The 22,930-nt window shown below is 46.5% G+C and overlaps 2 protein-coding genes across 4 annotated transcripts in view; both read right to left on the bottom strand.

The window, feature by feature from the left end:
• Positions 1-22,930, bottom strand: part of LSAMP (limbic system associated membrane protein) — a 1,024,508-nt gene that overhangs the window by 352,902 nt on the left and 648,676 nt on the right. The gene's annotated exons all lie outside the window — the stretch shown is intronic.
• On the bottom strand, positions 2,403-19,054 carry LOC135050506 (E3 ubiquitin/ISG15 ligase TRIM25-like). Its single transcript, XM_063956985.1, has 2 exons — positions 17,150-19,054; positions 2,403-4,639 (listed from the first exon to the last, which is right to left on the bottom strand). The coding sequence occupies exons 1-2, from the start codon at positions 19,051-19,053 to the stop codon at positions 3,001-3,003; spliced, it is 3,543 nt and encodes a 1,180-aa protein (XP_063813055.1). The 5' UTR covers position 19,054; the 3' UTR covers positions 2,403-3,000.

The raw sequence follows: 22,930 nt of genomic DNA, 5'->3' as shown, positions 1-22,930 counted from the left end.
GGCACTGAGATGGATTCGGCACTTGTTTCATACAGTACATGGTTATAATAATGAACAGCACCAGACATCATGGAGATTTAGAATTGGCTAATGAATTAATGTCATGGATGTGTATCATTCGAACCGAACCAGATAAACACATCATGTTTGGTATTGAAGCAAGCAGAATGAGGTGTGGGTTAGTTTGAGGCCTGTTGTGAAGTTGTGGGACATTGCAGCGGATAGATATGATTATATGTATAAAAGCTAAGATCACATTGTTAGAACAATGGATGCTCAAGACAACCTTTTACTAAGTTTTCAGGGCTGAACCTGATTAGCATATACAAAGGAGAAAGAAAGACCCCTCCCCCAGGTACTGGTCAAACAGGAAGGTAGTGGTCAGGTGTGGCCTCAGAGAACAGATGTAATGTAGCTACACTCACACACACGCGCACAGTTACCTGGCACCCAGCAGCATGGCGGCTAAATCCCCAGGACATCTTCCAAACTAAAGGCTAAGTATTGAATTTCACATGGCTAGATAAGGAAACAGACAGATTGCTTTCTGGTTTAAATAGAATATTGTAACTTGGTTGTGTGATTGTTGGGTGTTTGTGGATACTCTGTGAAGTCTGTGATAAATTGGAACAGTATACAATCTGTAGCATAGTATTTGTGGTATTTGTTTGCCTATGGAGATTTAAAATAGATTGTGCTGGTTAGTTATACTATATATCCTGTTAATCATAAATACCACCATGCAGTTACGTTTGTGTTAATTACATTGTGATCTGGTCTTGTGATGAATATGCTCTGGTTATTGAGATACTGAAGTTGTTTGGGATGTGAAATTATGAGATGGTTCTAGGAAGTTGGATTACATTGTGAAAGGTGATTTAGATGGTTTGGAATTGTAAAATCAGAACATATGCATTGTTTTGAGGCTTGGACATTTTGGAATAAAGTGCCATGTGTTTGGACCTGCAAATCTAAAATGGCTGCTGCTGGATGTCTTCCCCTCCCCCTTTCAGCCATGTGGTGTGGTCTTTGGAATCAAGTGGAGGTTTCTCAAAATGGAGTCTAGCTTCCATCCCATGCTGTATTCAGCATTGACTAACTGCGCAGCGATTGTCTCTCACATGTGTAGTTTTATCTGCAACCATGTTGTCTCTTATTTAATGTTATCATGAGCCATTTCTCTCTATCTCTCTCTTCTTCTCTTCCCCTTCCATTTTCCCATAAATAGTAATTGTATTGTATTGTATTTCTTGTGTAGTTATCTGGTTAGGTAGTCTCTGTTATATTGTAGTGTATCATTTGTACTGTGATTCTCTTTTACAAGTATATTAGATATAATACAGTTAATAGGCTTTGGACCCTAAACCAGTATCTGTGTATTTTCTATAGTTTTAAGTGTTCACTTGAGCGTCGGTAACGCTCAAGCAGCTTTGTAGCTAGTCAGGTTACACAAGGTTGCACTTACACCCTGTATTCACATTAAGGTATTCTGTGTATTTCATTGATAAGGTTTAGACATAAAGGTATAGCGTTGTGAGCGTCTGCGCCGCTGGTGATCTCCTCGTGGTCTCGAGCGTCTGCTACGCCATAGCGAATCATTACGTTAGTCAAAAGCCATTTAACGTGCTGTCCTGTGATCGCTGGGCCGTGAGCGAACGTGACGCTTGAGCGTCTCGCCTACGGCTGAGCGATCGTTACGCAACCAGCGTACCCGTACGGTACTTCTTAAGTAAACAGCGTACAGTGTTCTTAGACTTCATAAAGGGTTGTTTATACGACAAAGGAATTTAGCATTGTCACTCTATACATTATGGTACTGGCACCCCTCCCATCTACTCTCAGGTGGTTTCATTAGCGCGGGTTCCTACATTGCTGACTACATATTACAATGGGCTCTATTTACAGGTAAGACCTGGATAATATAATGTGATAGTATTAGGGATGTTAGGGACCCATCTAATGAAGTCACCTGGACGTGGTGGATGGGTCACATATTTGGCCAAATGTGTGCTAAGAACCTCACTTATACTCCATGTTAATAGTAAGAGTTTATCATAATGATTTTGGGCTAGATGCATCATTGCTTGGAGAGTGATAAAATGGAGAAAGAAAAAGTGCCAGCTAATCAGCTCCTAACTGCCACGTCACAGGCTGGGTTTGAAAAATGGCAGTTAGGAGCTGATTAGCTGGCACTTTTTCTTTCTCCATTTTATCACTCTCCAAGCAATGATGCATTTGTCCCTTTGACTATCAGTGTTCTTAGTGCATCCAGTGTGCATCAACATGTTTCTTCCTACTGTGTGGTACTACAAGCCTCAGCATGGTAGCACCTCCTATCAGGTTTAAAAATAGAGTGTGCAGTCCAGTCCCCCCCCCCCCCCTCTTCCCCTTTCTTGTAGCAATACATTTCCTGGCGGCTGCAGCATTAGCACATTTATTGCACATTATTGTGTACAAGTTTGCAGCTGCTAATGCATTAGCGCGCATTTCTGAATCAGACCCTCAGTAGTTGTTATTATACCCCCCTACACAAACACCTTGGGACATATGTAATAAGGTCCGAGTTTACTGGCGGTGCTGAATGCCGGACGATCTTGGATGGTTTTTTAAAGCATGCCTTGTGAATGATTTCCGCTTTTAAAAAAAAGTCTGAGATTGGCCGGCATCCTGCACATTCAGCAAACTCGGACCCTATAGCATATGTCCCCTGGACGTATTTTTATATCCTATATATGACTATGATAGGGTGCACACTGGCTGACAGACAGATATAGCAGCCAATCACAGCTCTCAGTGAGTCAGAGGCGGGGAAATACCACAAAGATGTACATTTATGTATTACGTATTATGACGGTATCGAATACACCAACATAGGAACACATGCAGGCACATTGGTCACCAAGTTACCCAGGGGGAGGGGTTTAGTTGCAGCTCCACCCACTGCTTCATTTTATTGGCTGAATGTTCCACCAATCATATTCCCCTCTCTGTCCAGATTTCTCATGGTAATTTCTCCCAGCTCCTGACTCCCCCACATATAGTTACACACCCGTCCCCTACCAATAATTCAGCATGGAGGGGCTCAGTGAGGGCGGCAGTGAAGGTGTGTAAGTGTCTGATCCTGTGTAAGTGTATGATGGGGTCACACAGAGCATAAAAGGACAGCTGTCCTGCCTCATAATCCAGATATACCCTCACTCTGTCACAGGGGATATTGTCAGCTAACCGGCTCTCTGTACTGTCATATCTCACTGAGTACTGATTATTATATCTACGCAAACACCAGGACTTGTTATTGCCTCCAATGAGTGACTGCTCTCCTTTCCTGCCTATACTGGGGTAACACATCCCCACCCACCACCTCACTGACTTACTGACATCCACCTCCCAGTAATGTCGCCCTGAGGAGAATCTCCTGGTGCTTATTACCTGAGGAAAACCCTGAAATCTCTGTGGTGTTTCTGGACGATTCAGGTATATATGTGACCTGGATGCAGTTTTCCTGTCACCTGATATCTGTATATAATTACCAGCTGTGGCTACATCCAGTAATAGGGCTGTAGCCTCCTGCACATAGATCCCTGTATTTATGTATGTTATTATATCAGATAATGTGTGTAATGTCCCTGAGATGAGACCCACATCCAGATCTCCTGCACCACGGACCTGGTTATCATGTCTCTCTGTGTCCTCAGTGTCACACAAGTCCCCAGTGTCTGGTTCCTGTAAGACAGTCACTGGGTCAGACATGTTACACAGCTCCTCAATGTGACGCATCTTCCCGGACAGCTCGTCCTTCTTTATTTTCAGCTGCTGGATCAGATCAGAGACCGAGAGTGAAACGCGCTGTTCCTGCCTGGAGATCTCACTCAGGACTCTCTTCTCCAGGTCTTCCAGCTGTCTCCTGATGTCTCTAAACAGGGCAGTGACTGTCTCTGTTATACCAGTTGCTTTTCTCTGATCTTCTCTCCTGCGCTCCTGCAGACTCTGCACTCTTTTCTCAGTCTCCGCTCTCTTTGTGGTCAGTTTCTGCAGAACATTTCTCAGCTTCTCCTTCTTCTTCTCAGAGGCCTCATCCAGCATCTCCACCTGGTGTCCCCGATGTTCTCCAGCTGAACAGTACACACAGATACAGACAGAGTCCTCAGTGCAGTAATACTCCAGGATCTTCTTATGGACGGAGCATTTCCTGTTCCCCAGGGCAGTGGTGGGATCACATAAGACGTGCTCTGGTGACTTGCTGTGTACTCTCAGGTGTTTATCACATAGAGAAGCCTCACACAGCTGACAGGATTTAGCAGCAGGTACAGGAGAGTGAATGCAGTAAGTGCAGAAGATCCCAGTCTCCTCCTGATCTGGGCGAGTAGACAGGAACCTCCCCAGTATGTTACACAGAGGAATGTTCCGTATCAGTGCAGGACGCTCCTGACACTCTGCTCTGCAATCAGGACAGCTGTAAACTCCAGACCCCTCCTGTGTATCCAGCACACGATCAATACAGACCCGGCAGAAGTTGTGGCCACATCTCAGGGTTACAGGATCTGTATAAATGCTCAGGCAGATGGAACAGTCCAGCTCCTGTCTCAGATCAGCAGACGCCATCGCTGCAGCAGGAGGGAGAAATGAAAGTAGAAAGTCTCTGACACTCAGAAATCAGTTGTTTCACAATCTGCACACAGGGCGAGGCTGGGCTGTCACTCAGATAATAGCTACAGGCTCAGTTACAGTAAGATCCATAGGATATGCTTATGATAAAGCTGTTTTTTTCTAAACTGTATTGTATCACTACTGAACTGCAGTGTTCCATGCACTAGAGATCTAAATTTTCTGGTTATTACGATATATTATTTGAAGGAGGTTCCGATATCTTAGTGAAAATCGCAAAACATACCTAATTACCAGGGCCGGCTCCAGGTATGTTCGAATAGAGCGGATGTGCGGGGCGCCACCCTTAATGGGCGCCGCACGCTGGCGCCGGCCCTGTGCAGCATTCCCCGGCCTTAAACTCTTGTGTGCCAGTGCGGGCTGTGCGGCGCCGGTGTCTCACGTCAGACGGCAGCGCCGCATAGCGCACACAACTGCTTTGGAGCCCGCCCGCTTGCCTGCCCGCCCGCCCGCCCGCACCCTCAGACAGCAGCACTCCTCCCCCTCCCAGCGACGCAGGTATTGTGGGGGGCAGTTATGGATGGCACTGTGTGGGGTCATATCTGCACTGTGGGGGCATGGTACTGTGGGGTCATATCTGCACTGTGGGGGCATTTTTGTATCTGGCACTGTGGGGGCATATCTGCACTGTGGGGGAATATCTGCACTGTGGGGGCATTTATGTATCTGGCACTGTGGGGGCATTTATGTATCTGGCACTGTGGGGGCATTTATGTATCTGGCACCGTGGGGGCATTTATCTGGCACTGTGGGGGCATTTATGTATCTGGCACTGGGGGCATTTATGTATCTGGCACTGTGGAGGCATATCTGGCACTGGGGCATTTATTTGGCACTGTGGGGGCATTTATTTATCTGCTACTGGGGGCATTTATGTATCTGGCACTGTGGGGGCATTTATCTGGCACTGAGGGGCATTTATTTATCTGGCACTGTGGCAGCATTTATGTATCTGGCACTGTGGGGGCATATCTGGCACTGTGGGGGCATTTATGTATCTGGCACTGGGGGCATATCTAGCACTGTGGGGGCATTTATGTATCTGGCACTGTGGAGGCATTTCAGTATCTGGCACTGTGGGGGCATTTATTTATCTGGCACTGTGGGGGCATTTATTTATCTGGCACTGTGGGGGCATTTCTGTATCTGGCACTGTGGGGGCATTTCTGTATCTGGCACTGTGGGGGCATTTCTGTATCTGGCACTGGCACTGGGGGCATTTATGTATCTGGAACTGTGGGGGCATTTATGTATCTGGCACTGTGGGGGCATATCTGGCACTGTGGGTGCATTTATGTATCTATCACTGTGGGGGCATTTATTTATCTGTCATTGTGACTGCATTTATCTGGCACTGTGGGGGCATATCTGGCACTGTGGGGGCATTTATGTATCTGGCACTGCTGGGGGGCATGTCATGTGTTGCTGGCACTGCTGGGGGCATGTCATGTGTAGCTGGTACGGCTGGGGAGCATATCATGTAGTGTTCCTTCGGAGCGCACTGTCCATGCTTTGCCATATGGGTTGATGAGCACCAAGCATTACAGTATGTACATCATTTTGCCCTCCTAACTTAAAAATGTGCCCCCCCCCCCCCCCCTGTGATCAGCACCCTGCCCTAAAAAGTAAACACTATCATGTGTAGCTGGCACTGCTGGGGGGCATGTCATGTGTAGCTGGCACTGCTGGGGGGCATGTAATGTGTAGCTGGCACTGGTAGGGGGCATGTCATGTGTAGCTGGCACTGCTGCGGGGCATGTCATGTGTAGCTGGCACAGCTGGGGGGCATGTAATGTGTAGCTGGCACTGCTAGGGGGCATGTCATGTGTAGCTGGCACAGCTGGGGGGCATGTAATGTGTAGCTGGCACTGCTAGGGGGCATGTCATGTGTAGCTGGCACTGCTGCGGGGCATGTCATGTGTAGCTGGCACTGCTGCGGGGCATGTCGTGTAGCTGGCTGCTGGGGGGCATGTCAAGTGTAGCTGGCACTGCTGGGGGGCTTGTCATGTGTAGCTGGTACTGCTGCGAGGCATGTCATGTGTAGCTGGCACTGCTGCGGGGCATGTCATGTGTAGCTGGCATTGCTGGGGGGCATATTGTGTGTAGCTGGCACTGCTGGGGGACATGCCATGTGTAGCTGGCACTGCTGGGGGGCATATTGTGTGTAGCTGGCACTGCTGTGGGGCATGTCATGTGTAGCTGGCACGGCTGGGGGGCATATCATGTCTATCTGGCACTGCACATTATGTGTATCTGGCACTATACTGGAGACATTATGTGTATCTTAAACTATACTGGAGACATTGTGTGTAAGGAACACTACTGTGGCTGTTATGTGTAAGGCTGCTAATTGTGTGCGCAGAGGGGGTGTGAAAATATATTTATTAATAGTCTAATAATATGAAGTTATGAGACCACGCCCACTTTTCCAGAGGCCACACCCACTTTTCCTGGAGTGTGCGCGCATAGGGGTTGGGAGGGGGCACTTTTACGTGTTCTCGCTCAGGGTACTAGTAGCCCTGGAGACGCCCCTGTTAATTACTCTCCCAGAAGTTGGCCGGATCTCTTGGAACTTTCACACTTCTGGGTAAACTGGGCAGGATATTTTGTTTAGTATTTGATTTCCAATAATGCAGAGAATATTTAACATTGATTACCTGTCTTGTGAGGTCCAACGTCATTGTCCTCTGCTCAGCTCCCGGCAGCCTACCGCTGCTTCCACGCAGCGGGGAGTCAGCAAAGCCTAGAAGGCTGTACTGAGGCCGGAAAGATTGTGTCTGGGCCCAATATGGATAAGCAATGGGGATCGTATATAAGGCCTAATTCAGGTTGGATCGCAGTGTGCGATCCAACTGAAATTATCACACTTTCTGTGGAGTGGGTGGCGGAGAAAATGCAATCGCCTCTGCCTCAATCAGGCAGAAGCGTTCACGGGCGGGGGGGGGGGAAGGGGAGGTGGGCAACGCTCCGTTTTCAGGGAGGAGACGGAACGTTGCGGGTGGGATTCGGAACGAACGGGGGGTGGCGGAGGCGGCCGAACGGGGACGTGATCACGGCAGCTGCGTGATGTCACATGCAGCCGCCACGATCTGCTAATTAGCAGAATATGCTATCCTTACTGAATTCAGCCCATAGCCTACTTGCTTTATGCTGAATAGAGGGCATAACCCCTGTAGCGAGTGCTAGATGGGTAACATCTCATTCTTAATTGGAGACCTAACCATTTCTATTTATCAAGCAGTGATAACCTCTTTTTTGCTGGAGAAAGGGGTTATTACAGCTTCCTCCTATGTAGTAGCAGGAGTACATCAGGGATATCACTGATCCGGTGGATTTTTGCCATTTCCCTATAAAACTTCTATGGGGACTGAGGTATCTGCTCAAATTAACAAGTGTCAATAAGCTTTGCTTTCTGCCGCTAGGTGACGCCATCCAGTATTTCATTGATAAATTTGGCGATAAAAGTGCAAAATAATATTGATGTATGAGTGACATTTTCTCTCAGTACTGAGTATAATATGTTACTGTTTCCACTTTTTTCACATACAGAAAGGATGCGCCATAAATCCAGACATCTGTCTTTTTGCGCATTTATTTACCTGATATTTGCGGTGCACAGTAAGGTAGCATTGGAGAATTTCCTGTCGGTTTCTGCAGTAGGAAGATGATGGTCTGTTGGTTCCAAGCAGCAACACTATTGCAGCCCCACCAGAATTTACATCACTCGTTTCCGTGCTCCATAAAATGTAATCTTACAGCCGGAACCTGCGCAACTGACGCTATTGTACAATATGAAGATAATATATATAGAGGATCAGAGGTTTGTCTTGGAAGGACGGATCAAATGCACAGCTCCATGCTGAAAACTGAATCCAAAGGCCAACTAACTCTCCCAATTTGGGTGGAATGATCCTCACTTGAGGGCCCGGTCCTGCTGCACCAGCCGGGTGTGGATTGTTAGATCTACCCTAAAAAGGTCTACAGTCAATGTGTAGACCACTAATAGCAGACATGCATTAGGTCGACGCGGTCACAGGCTCGACATGGAAATGGTCAACACAAAAAGGTAGACACAATATTATTATTTTTTTGTAGGGTGTTCTGGTACTTTTCTACGACAAACAAACCCCATTAGTGTACCGCTTTGCTCACCATGATTTGGGCAAGGTGTATCTTAGTGGACATAAAACATCGATGGTTGTGAACCCTTGGTTAATGATGGCCATCGTAACGCCGTCGCACACTTGGTTGAAACAGACACTATTATGAAGTGTCGCCATTATGGCAGATAGTGCCGATCCGCAGACATGCAAAATGGAGGAGCTTGTACTGCAGCGGGGCTGTGTTCTGTGCCAAGGTGAGTGCAACTGTGTCAGGATTGATACCTATTTTGTCCCAATGTTTTCCTTATATAAATGTATGGAAGTACTCCTATATCCTGTCCCCAAATACTAGCGCTCCACATCCAAAGCAGGGAGATAATCGCCTGAGACGTACCTCGTCTCCTGGCTCCCTCACGTCTGTGCTTCCTCTACAAAACATGGCTTCCAATTCCGGAATATTTTCCCTCCCCTATCCCGCGTCATCCGTACAGGTCCCCTCGCTTGTCTTTCCTCAGTGACATCCCGCGTGTCTGTTCCTCAGTCCCCCCCTCCAGCGTTCAGCTGTCTGTCATCCTACCTCAGCTGTCGCTGCCACAGAATATCTGCGCTTATACTGCGCCGGCCCTCCGAGACACTTATTATGTGAGATGGGAAGAGGAATGAGCTCCAGGGATCCTTAGTCTAGTCTTCCGAGTACTGGGGGGATTGCTGCAGTTGTGAGAGGTAGGACCACGCTACCTTTTTCATGCAGCTATAGCAGGCCGCCCCCTCAGGTCCCGGCGCCCCTAGGCAGCTGCCTAAAGCTGCCTAGTGGAAGCTCCGGCCCTGCCTGTAATATATAATGTAATAAAACGTGATTGTTTGTGTTATAGGAAAAGTACAATCTATAGCATATGTAATATATAATATATTGCTATTCATATACTGTATTAATGTCATCAAAGTTTGTATTTAATAAAAATGACATATATACTTGGCACACACAGAAATACAGATATGCATGGCACACACACAGGAATATAGATATACATGGCACATACACAGAAATATAGATATACATGGCACACACACAGGAATATAGATATACATGGCACATACACAGGAATATAGATATACATGGCACACACACAGGAATATAGATATACATGGCACATACACAGGAATATAGATATACATGGCACACACACAGGAATATAGATATACATGGCACATACACAGGAATATAGATATACATGGCGCACACACAGGAATACAGACATACATGGCACACACACAGGAATATAGATATACATGGCACACACACAGGAATATAGATATACATGGCGCACACACACACACACACACACACACACACACACACACACACAATACAGATATATATGGCACACACACAGGAATATAGATATACATGGTACACACACACACACACACACACACACACACACACACACACACACACACAAATACAGATATATATGGCACACACACAGGAATATACATATACATGGCACACACACAGGAATACAGATATACATGGCACACACACAGTAATATAGATATACATGGCGCACACACAGGAATATAGATATACATGGCGCACACACAGGAATATAGATATACATGGCACATACACAGGAATATAGATATACATGGCACACACACAGGAATACAGATATACATGGCACATACACAGGAATATAGATATACATGGCACACACACAGGAATATAGATATACATGGCACACACACAGGAATATAGATATACATGGCACACACACAGGAATATAGATATACATGGCACACACACACAGGAATATAGATATACATGGCACACACACAGGAATATAGATATACATGGCACACACACAGGAATATAGATATACATGGCACACACACACAGGAATATAGATATACATGGCACATACACAGGAATATAGATATACATGGCACACACACAGGAATATACATATACATGGCACACACAGGAATACAGATATACATGGCGCACACACAGGAATATAGATATACATGGCACACACACACAGGAATATAGATATACATGGCACACACACACAGGAATACAGATATACATGGCACACACAGGAATACAGATATACATGGCGCACACACAGGAATATAGATATACATGGCACACACACACAGGAATATAGATATACATGGCACACACACACAGGAATATAGATATACATGGCACATACACAGGAATATAGATATACATGGCACACACACAGGAATATACATATACATGGCACACACACAGGTATATAGATATACATGGCACACACACACAGGAATATAGATATACATGGCACATACACAGGAATATAGATATACATGGCGCACACACAGGAATATAGATATGCATGGCACACACACAGGAATACAGATATACATGGCACACACACAGGAATACAGATATACATGGCACACACACAGGAATATACATATACATGGCACACACACAGGAATATAGATATACATGGCACATACACAGGAATACAGATATACATGGCACACACAGAGGAATACAGATATACATGGCACACACAGGAATACAGATATACATGGCACACACACAGGAATATAGATATACATGGCGCACACACAGGAATATAGATATACATGGCGCACACACAGTAATATAGATATACATGGCACACACACAGGAATATAGATATACATGGCACACACACACAGGAATATAGATATACATGGCACATACACAGGAATATAGATATACATGGCACACACACAGGAATATAGATATACATGGCACACACACAGGAATATAGATATACATGGCACACACACAGGAATACAGATATACATGGCACACACACAGGAATATAGATATACATGGCACATACACAGTAATATAGATATACATGGCACACACACACAGGAATATAGATATACATGGCACACACACAGGAATATAGATATACATGGCACACACACAGGAATACAGATATACATGGCACACACAGGAATACAGATATACATGGCACACACACAGGAATATACATATACATGGCACACACACAGGAATATAGATATACATGGCGCACACACAGGAATACAGATATACATGGCACACACAGGAATACAGATATACATGGCACACACACAGGAATATACATATACATGGCACACACACAGGAATATAGATATACATGGCACACACACAGGAATATAGATATACATGGCACACACACAGGAATATAGATATACATGGCACACACACAGGAATACAGATATACATGGCACACACACAGGAATACAGATATACATGGCACACACAGGAATACAGATATACATGGCACACACACAGGAATACAGATATACATGGCACACACACAGGAATATAGATATACATGGCACACACACAGGAATATAGATATACATGGCACACACACACAGGAATACAGATATACATGGTACACACACAGGAATATAGATATACATGGCACACACACAGGAATATAGATATACATGGCACACACACAGGAATATACATATACATGGCACATACACAGGAATATAGATATACATGGCACACACACACAGGAATATAGATATACATGGCACACACACAGGAATACAGATATACATGGCACACACACAGGAATATAGATATACATGGCACACACACAGGAATATAGATATACATGGCGCACACACAGGAATATAGATATACATGGCACACACACAGTAATATAGATATACATGGCACATACACAGGAATATAGATATACATGGCACACACACAGGAATATACATATACATGGCACACACAGGAATATAGATATACATGGCGCACACACAGGAATATAGATATACATGGCACACACACAGGAATATAGATATACATGGCAGGGCACACACACAGGAATACAGATATACATGGCACACACACAGGAATATAGATATACATGGCACATACACAGGAATATAGATATACATGGCACACACACAGGAATACAGATATACATGGCACATACACAGGAATATAGATATACATGGCACACACACAGGAATATAGATATACATGGCACATACACAGGAATATAGATATACATGGCACACACACAGGAATACAGATATACATGGCACATACACAGGAATATAGATATACATGGCACACACACAGGAATACAGATATACATGGCACATACACAGGAATATAGATATACATGGCACACACACAGGAATATAGATATACATGGCACACACACACAGGAATATAGATATACATGGCGCACACACAGGAATATAGATATACATGGCACACACAGGAATATAGATATACATGGCACACACACACAGGAATATAGATATACATGGCACACACACAGGAATATAGATATACATGGCACACACAGGAATACAGATATACATGGCGCACACACAGGAATATAGATATACATGGCACACACACACAGGAATATAGATATACATGGCACACACACACAGGAATACAGATATACATGGCGCACACACAGGAATATAGATATACATGGCACACACACACAGGTATATAGATATACATGGCACACACACACAGGTATATAGATATACATGGCACACACACACACACACAGGAATACAGATATACATGGCACACACACACACAGGAATATAGATATACATGGCACATACACAGGAATATAGATATACATGGCACACACACAGGTATATAGATATACATGGCACATACACAGGAATACAGATATACATGGCGCACACACAGGAATATAGATATACATGGCACACACACAGGAATATAGATATACATGGCACACACACACAGGAATATAGATATACATGGCACACACACACAGGAATACAGATATACATGGCACACACAGACACACAGACACACACACACACACACACACACACACACACACACACACACAAATATAGATATACATGGCACACACACAGGAATACAGATATACATGGCACACACACAGGAATACAGATATACATGGCACACACATAGGAATACAGATATACATGGCACACACAGTAATGCCATGATTCGGGCACGGTATATACCACCACCCGAGGGGGAACTCGGGGCTTTGGTCGGGATTCCGAGCTGTGGCATTTCGCCGGCTGTTGAGATCAGTCTCCTGGCCGCCGGTAAATTAACTGCATCCCTTAATTAGCGCAGGTTCCTTCATTGCTGACTACATATTACAATGGGCTCTATTTACAGGTATAAATTTATATAATGTGTTAGTATTAGGCATCTAATGAAGTCATCTGGACATGGTGGATGGGCAACATATATTCCCAAATGTGTGCTAAGATCGTCACGTATACTCCATGTGAATTGTAAGAGTTTATCAAAATGATTTTGACTATCAGTCTTCTTTTTTTTAAAATTCAATAGTCTTTTATTGTTTTTCCTTTTTCTTGTAACAGAGCAACCAAACAAAAATACAATCCCAAAACTACAGGAATACGCAGATTCCCAAAAACAGAATATTTCGGGATGTAAAGGTCAGCACACTGATATATAAGAAATGCACAAAGCATATCAACATAGCAAAGACAACAGGTTAGGTGACATAATATTCAGGAGTACAGAGCACAGCATGAAAGCAAGTAAATCATGAGAACCCAAGTATTATAGATGAAGCGAGGCAGGGACAATGGTTATCGGTACGACTATGTCCACCCAAAACCAAAGCAAGGTATTGCCATTAAAACAGAGTATGACAAATGTGCGCTAACCCAACACCTCCAAAACATAGACTGGACAAACCCACACACCCCAAAATCCCCCCCACCCTGTAAAACCAACCCCCCAATTTATGGCCTACCTGGATCCCCAAACACCCCTCCCTAACTAAACTACTAAAACTTGGGGGAAACCAACCCCCCGTAAACTCTAAGGGCATGGTGTGTATATAAAAAACCCTATAAAGGAAAGGCAACCCCAGCCTAGGATCAAGTAGCCAGTATGTAGAGATATGGGAGACAGAGCCTTTAAGCAAACAAAACAGGATACAAAAATAATAAAGGTTAATTAAAAAAACAGCGTTGAAGACATTATAGACAATAACAATAAGAAGAACAGTGGAGAAGCAACAATTCAAGGTGGGTCAGCCCGTCTGGAGGCCTGTAGGACCTGCATCACCAGAACATCCCAGGTATAGACACGTAAGGGAGAATGAGTCCCAGCAGATAAGGTCAGAAGAAGTGCAATTCTCCAACAGCCACAGACAAACGTATCCCCAGTCCCAGCATAAAAAACAGCAGGAAATACACAATGCAAGGTTGATGCAGCAAATAATGTCAAAGGAAGTTCCAAGGGAGAGAGTATCGAAGAGACACAAGGAGCACTCGCAATGGCGGATATCGACCATGGTTCCAGGATTTGCTTAGGAGCATTGCCCTCCAGTCTCTTATTCACAGTGTCCAGGCATATCACAGCAGGAGGTTCACAATGTAAGGTCGGTGTGACGCATAATGTCAAAGGAAGTCTCAAGGGAGAAGTTGTCGAGAAATCCCAAGGGGCGCTGTCAATAACGGATATCGACCCCAATTTCAGGATTTGCGGAGGTGCAAATCCCTCCACCCAGAGCCGGCCCTAAGCAATATGATGCCCTAGGCAAGATTTTGGCTGGTGCCCCCTAGCACCGCCGCTAGTTCTGCAGGAGATGCCTGGCGTGATTCAGCTGGCAGCTCTGCTAATGTCGGGTGCCTTTTGTTTATGAAAATGCATCTTATTTGCATTACTATGTGGCTAGGATGCACAAGCAGCTTCTGCTGATTAAAATGATATGCAGCATGCCTATATTCTGTGTGCGACTGCGGCTATATCTGCATACGAAATGCTACATTACAGTGATTTCCAGGAATACACTGTAACGTAGCATTTCATATACAGATACAGCCGCAGTCACACACAGAATATAGGCATGCCACATATAATTTTAATCAGCAGAAGCTGCTGGTGCTCCTAAGCATACCAAATGCCCTAGGCATTTGCCTAGTTTGCCTATACCTAAGGCCGGCGCTGCCTCCACCCTTTCAGGTATAGCAACCAGGCACTCTGCAGAGGGTGCCGAATCCAAGCAGCCAAGGTATAGAGCAGCATGTAGCTTTGCCAATCGTGCCGTCATCCTAGCCTCTAACTGCAAAATAGCTTGAAGAAGCAGGAGCAAATCAGACACAGTTCCAAGGGCAGAATACACACCACACCGGGCTGCAGGAAATTATACAGGATATATAGGCTAGGGAGCTAGGAGGCTCACGTTACCTACACCATGCCCAGCTAGGCCATGCCCCGACTGTCAATATTCTTAGTGCATAGAGTGTGCATCAGCATTTTCTTCTGTGTGGTACTAGAAGTCTCAGCATGGTAGCTTCTCCTATTATGTTTAAAAATAGGGTGCGCCGTCCAGTCCCCCCCCCCCTCCCCCCTCCTTTCTTGTAGTAATACATTTCCTGGCGGCTGCAGCATTAGCATATTATTTTGCACATTAATGCGTAAAAATTTGCAGTTGTGAATATATTTGTATACATTCAGGCTGGGTTTGAAAAATGACAGTTAGAATGTGATTGGTTGCTACTTTATCACAGTGAAATTATCACTTTTCAAGGCTTAGTACATCCCGCCCTATATACCATGTATGACTGTCCCCCTCTCCTGTCTATACTGACTACCGCGATTGGGTGCACACTGGCTGACAGACAGATATAGCAGCCGATCACAGCTCTCAGTGAGTCAGAGGCGGGGAAATCCTGCAGACATGTACAATTATGTATTGATAATGACAGTATCTAAAGGTGGGTACACACTGGTAGATATATGTGCAGATCAATTGATCTGCAGATATATCTATGGACGGATCGGGCAGTGTGCTGTGCATACACACTGCCCGATCCATCGGGGACTGACGCCATGAACTGGGCGGGCGTGTACACACGCCCACCCAGTTCAGCTGTCAATCACCGCCAGCCGCCGCAGCATGTTTACGAGCGGTCGGCCGACCACTGTACACACACAGCGACGCGCCAATATATCGGTAGATGTATCGGCCGGCGGCTGTGCTGCGCGGCCGACGCGATACGTCTGTGAACTACAGAGTTCACAGACGTATCGGCCGTACACACCCAACAAACCCGCTATATATCGGCCGTTCAAGAGAAAGGCCGATATATCGACCAGTGTGTACGGGCCTTAACACACCAACACATCCACACACACTGGTCACCTGGTTACACAGGGGGAGGGACTCGGCTGTAGCTCAGCCCACTGCTTCATTACATCGACTGAATGTTCCCCCAATCATATTCCCTTCCCTGTAGTGTCACCAGTCTCTGGGCGGATTACTCATGGCAATTCCTCCCAGCTCCTGACTCCCCCACATATAGTTACACACTCGTCCTCTACACATAGTGCAGCATGGAGGGGCTCAGTGAGGGCGGCAGTGAAGGTGTGTAAGTGTATGATGGGGTCACACAGAGCATAAAAGGACAGCTGTCCTGCCTCATAATCCAGATATACCCTCACCTTGTGGATATTGTTATCTAGCCAGATCTCTGTACTGTCATGTGTCACTGAGTAATGATCATACCACCTACACACACACCAGGACTTGTTATTATATCCAATTACTGACTGATTTCCTTTCCTGCCTATACTGGGGTAACACATCCCCACCCACCACCTCACTGACTTACTGACATCCACCTCCCAGTAATGTCGCCCTGAGGAGAATCCCCTGGTGCTTATTACCTGAGGAAAACCCTGAAATCTATGTGGTGTTTCTGGACGATTCAGGTATATATCTGACCTGGATGCAGTTTTGCTGTCACCTGATATCTGTATCTTATTACCAGCTGTGGCTACATCCAATAGTAGGTCTGTAGCCTCCTGCACATAGATCCCTGTATTTATTCCAGGGTTACCGACTTTCTGGCTGCCCCCTCCGGGAGAAGGCAGCCAGTTTGGTGCAGCAGGGGGCGCGGAGGGCGTGCATGATGTCACATGGGGGCGTGATGGGGGCACGGCTATGTAGCTGAGGCTGCACTCGGAGCGTGTAGCTACACTCGCGTCACTGTGGCCATGCCCCCCGATATACAGTGCTGATATTACAGGCACTGTATGGCAGGTGGCAGGGCTATGATGCGCACCGCGGGAAACTTGCCCACCTTTCCAGTGGGCCAGGAGGGGCACCTGATTTTTGGGATCCTCCCGGATATTCCGGGAGGGTAGGGAAGTGTGATTTATATCAGTTATTATAACAGATAATGTGTGTAATGTCTCTGAGATGAGACCCACATCCAGATCTCCTGCACCACAGACCTCGTTATCATGTCTCTCCATGTCCTCAGTATCACACAAGTCCCCTGTGTCTGGTTCCTGTAAGACAGTCACTGGGTCAGACATGTTACACAGCTCCTCAATGTGACGCATCTTCCCGGACAGCTCGTCCTTCTTTATTTCCAGCTGCTGGATCAGAACAGAGACTGAGAGTGAAACGCGCTGCTGCCTGGAGATCTCATTCAGCACTCTCTTCTCCAGGTCTTCCAGCTGTCTCCTGATGTCTCTAAACAGGGCACTGACTCTCTCTGTTACACCAGCTGCTTTTCCCTGATATTCTCTCCTGCGCTCCTGCAGTCTCTGCACTCTTTTCTCAGTCTCCGCCTTCTTTGTGGTCAGTTTCTGCAGAACATTTCTCAGCTTCTCCTTCTTCTTCTCAGAGGCTTTATCCAGCATCTCCACCTGGTGTCCCCGATGTTCTCCAGTCAAAGTGCAGGACACACAGACACAGACAGCGTCCTCAGTGCAGTAATACTCCAGGATCTTCTTATGGACGGAGCATTTCCTGTTCCCCAGGGCAGTGGTGGGATCACATAAGACGTGTTCTGCTGACTTGCTGTGTACTCTCAGGTGTTTATCACACAGAGAAGCCTCACACAGCAGACAGGATTTAGCAGCAGGTACAGGAGAGTCCACACAGTAAGTGCAGAAGATCCCAGTCTCCTCCTGATCTGACCGAGTAGACTGGAAACTCTCCACTATGTTACGCAGAGCTATGCTCTGTATCAGTGCAGGACGCTCCTGACTCTCTGCTCTGCAATCAGGACAGCTGTAAACTCCAGACCCCTCCTGTGTATCCAGCACACGATCAATACAGACCCGGCAGAAGTTGTGGCCACATCTCAGGGTTACAGGATCTGTATAAATGCTCAGGCAGATGGAACAGACCAGCTCCTGTCTCAGATCAGCAGACGCCATCGCTGCAGCAGGAGGGAGAAATGAAAGTAGAAACTCTCTGACACTCAGAAACCAGTGGGGTCACATTCTGCAGACAGGGCGAGGCTGGGCTGTCACTCAGATAATAGCTACAGGCTCAGTTACAGTAAGATCCATAGGATATGCTTATGATAAAGCTGTTATTTTCTAAACTGTATTTCTCTTACGTCCTAGAGGATGCTGGAGTCCACATTAGTACCATGGGGTATAGACGGGTCCACTAGGAGCCATTGGCACTTTAAGAGTTTACTAGTGTGGGCTGGTTCCTCCCTCTATGCCCCTTCTACCAGACTCAGTTTAGAAAATGTGCCCGGAGGAGCCGGTCACAGCTAGGGGAGCTCCTAGAGCTTCGTTAGTTTTATTGTTTTTCTAAGAGTAATTTAGGCACAGGGAGGCTGCTGGCAACAGGCTCCCTGCTTCGTGGGACTTAGGGGGGAAGTAGTGTCTGCCCTGCGGGGTTCGAGTCACTATCTCCGCCGACAGGACACTGAGCTCCTGAGGGTGATGATCGTTCGCCGCCCCAGGTGACCGCTCACTCCCGCAGCATGCCGCCACCCCCTAACAGAGCCAGAAGATTCCGGTGGCGAGTGAGTCACCGGCCCCCATGACAAGCGGGGAGCTGGTGTGAAGATGGCGGCACCAGGGTGGGAGCGTGGTATTAACCGCTCTCCGGAGGCTCAGCGGTACACTGTGCGGCGCTGTGAGGGGTGCCCTGAGCCGGTGCCTATGCCCTACACTGGTCACTCACGCTGTCAGGGGCCTCGGTAACGCTGCCAGCAACATACCTCAGGCCAGTATAAAGATACAAAGTGCGGGAAGCAGCGCCATGTTCAAGGGGCGGAGCTTCTCAGAGCAGACGCAGCAGCTCACCAGCGCCATTTTCCTGCCTTCAGATCCACTACAGTGATGCTGAAAGGGAGTGCTGTCCTTTCAAGCAACTCCAGCTATCCTGTGCGGTACCAGGGGGGTGTAGAAGGGGGGGGAGGCTGTGTAATTACTGTGTAGCTATTAAGGTACACAATCAGTTCTAGGTAGTTGTTTTATATCTACCTAGGGAAGCGCTGTGTGTGTGCTGGCTCCAAGCCCTGATTCTCTGAAGGATTTGGGGGGAAACTGTGTCTGACATTTTCCTGTGTGAGTGTGGGTGTATGCTTCTCACATAACCATGTCCAGGGATTCTGTGTCTTATGCTGCAGAGGACGCTTCTTCTGCAGAGGAGTCCATTCCATGTACCCAGGAATGTAATGTATTGTCTCAGATTCCTGTTACTGAGCCAGAATGTTTGACTTCTATTAAGGGAATGATCTCTCGGATCTCTACTAGGGTAGCCCATACTGAGACTGAAACTCAGGTTTTAAAGAAGTCTATGGCAGTTTGGTCAGGTTCAGTTCCTATTCCTTCTAAATCCCCTAGCGTATACCCACAGAAACGTGCACTTTCCCAGATTATGCAAGATGACACGGATACCGACTCTGACACGGCAGACGGTGATGGGGATGTGCTGAGGGGGGCGGCATACCCTTGCAAAGGGGGTGCAGCTAATGATTGAAGCCATTAGAGATGATAAGAAAGCCTCGCTAACCATCCCTGCAGCTAAAGAATTAAACGCTCTATTTGTTCAATCCTGGGAAAACCGGAGAAGAAACTCCAGATCTCCAAAAGGGTTCTGGTTGTGTTTCCCTTCCCTGAAGAGGATAGAAAAAATTGGGAGACCCCTCCCATTGTTGACACATCTGTCTCCAGACTGTCAAAAAAGGTGGTTTTGCCTGTCCCGGGTTCTACCGCATTAAAAGAACCGGCTGATCGTAAGATTGACACTACGCTCAAATCCATATACACTGCTTCAGGGGTGGCGTTAAGGCCTACTATTGCTTGTGCATGGATCTCTAAAGCTATCGTAAAGTGGTCAGGCACTGTACGAGAGGGCTTAGATACACTGGATAGAAGTGATATTGAACTGTTTTTACGTAACATACAGGATTCTGCGGGGTTCATGGTGGAATCCATGAAGGATCTGGGTACGCTGAATGCAAAGATATCTTCCATGTCTGTCTCAGCTCGCAGGGAATCTGGCTACGCCAATGGTCTGCTGACACGGAATCCAGGAGAAGTGTGGAGAACCTACCCTACACAGGTCAGGCTCTATTTGGGGAAGCGTTGGATGCGTGGATTTCCACGGCAATCGCGGGTAAGTCACCTTTTCTTCCCTCAGCTCCGCCTTCTACGAAGAAACCCTTCTCTTCATCTGCATCGCAGTCCTTTCGGGCCGCTAAGACAAAAAAGTCCAAGCCTCCTACCACCTTCTTTAGAGGAGGTCGTGCAAAATCCAAAAAACCTGCACCTGCAGGTTACCAGGACCAGAAGCCTGCTTCTGGTACGTCAAAATCCTCAGCATGACGGCGGACCGGACAGCCTGGAGGACGGACAGGTGGGAGCAAGACTCAGACGTTTCAGCCACGTCTGGGTGTCGTCCGGCCTGGATCCCTGGGTACAGGATATTGTGTCCCAGGGGTACAGACTGGAGTTTTAAGATCTCCCACCTCACCGATTCTTCAAATCAGGCTTGCCAGCTTTACTGACAGACAGAGCTATCCTACAGGAAGCCATCCAAAAATTGGAAAAGTCAGAGGTCATTGTTCCAGTTCCACCTCATCAGTAAAACAAGGGTTACTATTTGAACCTTTTCGTGGTACTGAAACCGGATGGTTCGGTCAGGCCAATTTTGAACTTAAAATCGTTAAACCCTTATCTAAGGGAGTTTAAATTCAAATGGAGTCTCTGAGGGCGGTGATCTCAGGTTTGGAGGAGGGGGAGTTTCTGGTGTCCTAAAATATCAAGGATGCGTACCTCCACATTTCCATTTGGCCGCCCCATCAGGCTTATCTCAGGTTTGCACTGTTGGACAATGACTATCAGTTCCAGGCACTGCCGTTCGGTCTCTCCACGGCACCGAGGGTCTTCACCAAGGTGATGGCAGAGATGATGGTTCTCCTCCGCAGACAGGGAGTGAACATAGGGGTAGATGTATTAACTAGGGATGTGCACTTGAAATTTTTCGGGTTTTGTGTTTTGGTTTTGGGTTCGGTTCCGCGGCCGTGTTTTGGGTTCGAACGCGTTTTGGCAAAACCTCACCGAATTTTTTTTGTCGGATTCGGGTGTGTTTTGGATTCGGGTGTTTTTTTCAAAAAACCCTAAAAAACAGCTTAAATCATAGAATTTGGGGGTCATTTTGATCCCAAAGTATTATTAACCTCAAAAACCATAATTTCCACTCATTTTCAGTCTATTCTGAACACCTCACACCTCACAATATTATTTTTAGTCCTAAAATTTGCACCGAGGTCGCTGGATGACTAAGCTAAGCGACCCAAGTGGCCGACACAAACACCTGGCCCATCTAGGAGTGGCACTGCAGTGTCACGCAGGATGGCCCTTCCAAAAAACACTCCCCAAACAGCACATGACGCAAAGAAAAAAAGAGGCGCAATGAGGTAGCTGTGTGACTAAGCTCAACGACCCAAGTGGCCGACACAAACACCTGGCCCATCTAGGAGTGGCACTGCAGTGTCACGCAGGATGGCCCTTCCAAAAAACACTCCCCAAACAGCACATGACGCAAAGAAAAAAAGAGGCGCAATGAGGTAGCTGTGTGACTAAGCTCAACGACCCAAGTGGCCGACACAAACACCTGGCCCATCTAGGAGTGGCACTGCAGTGTCACGCAGGATGGCCCTTCCAAAAAACACTCCCCAAACAGCACATGACGCAAAGAAAAAAAGAGGCGCAATGAGGTAGCTGTGTGACTAAGCTCAGCGACCCAAGTGGCCGACACAAACACCTGGCCCATCTAGGAGTGGCA

Source organism: Pseudophryne corroboree, chromosome 2 (genome assembly GCF_028390025.1).
Source record: "Pseudophryne corroboree isolate aPseCor3 chromosome 2, aPseCor3.hap2, whole genome shotgun sequence".
Lineage (NCBI taxonomy): Eukaryota > Metazoa > Chordata > Amphibia > Anura > Myobatrachidae > Pseudophryne > Pseudophryne corroboree.
This window is presented reverse-complemented; position numbering and strand designations above follow the sequence as displayed.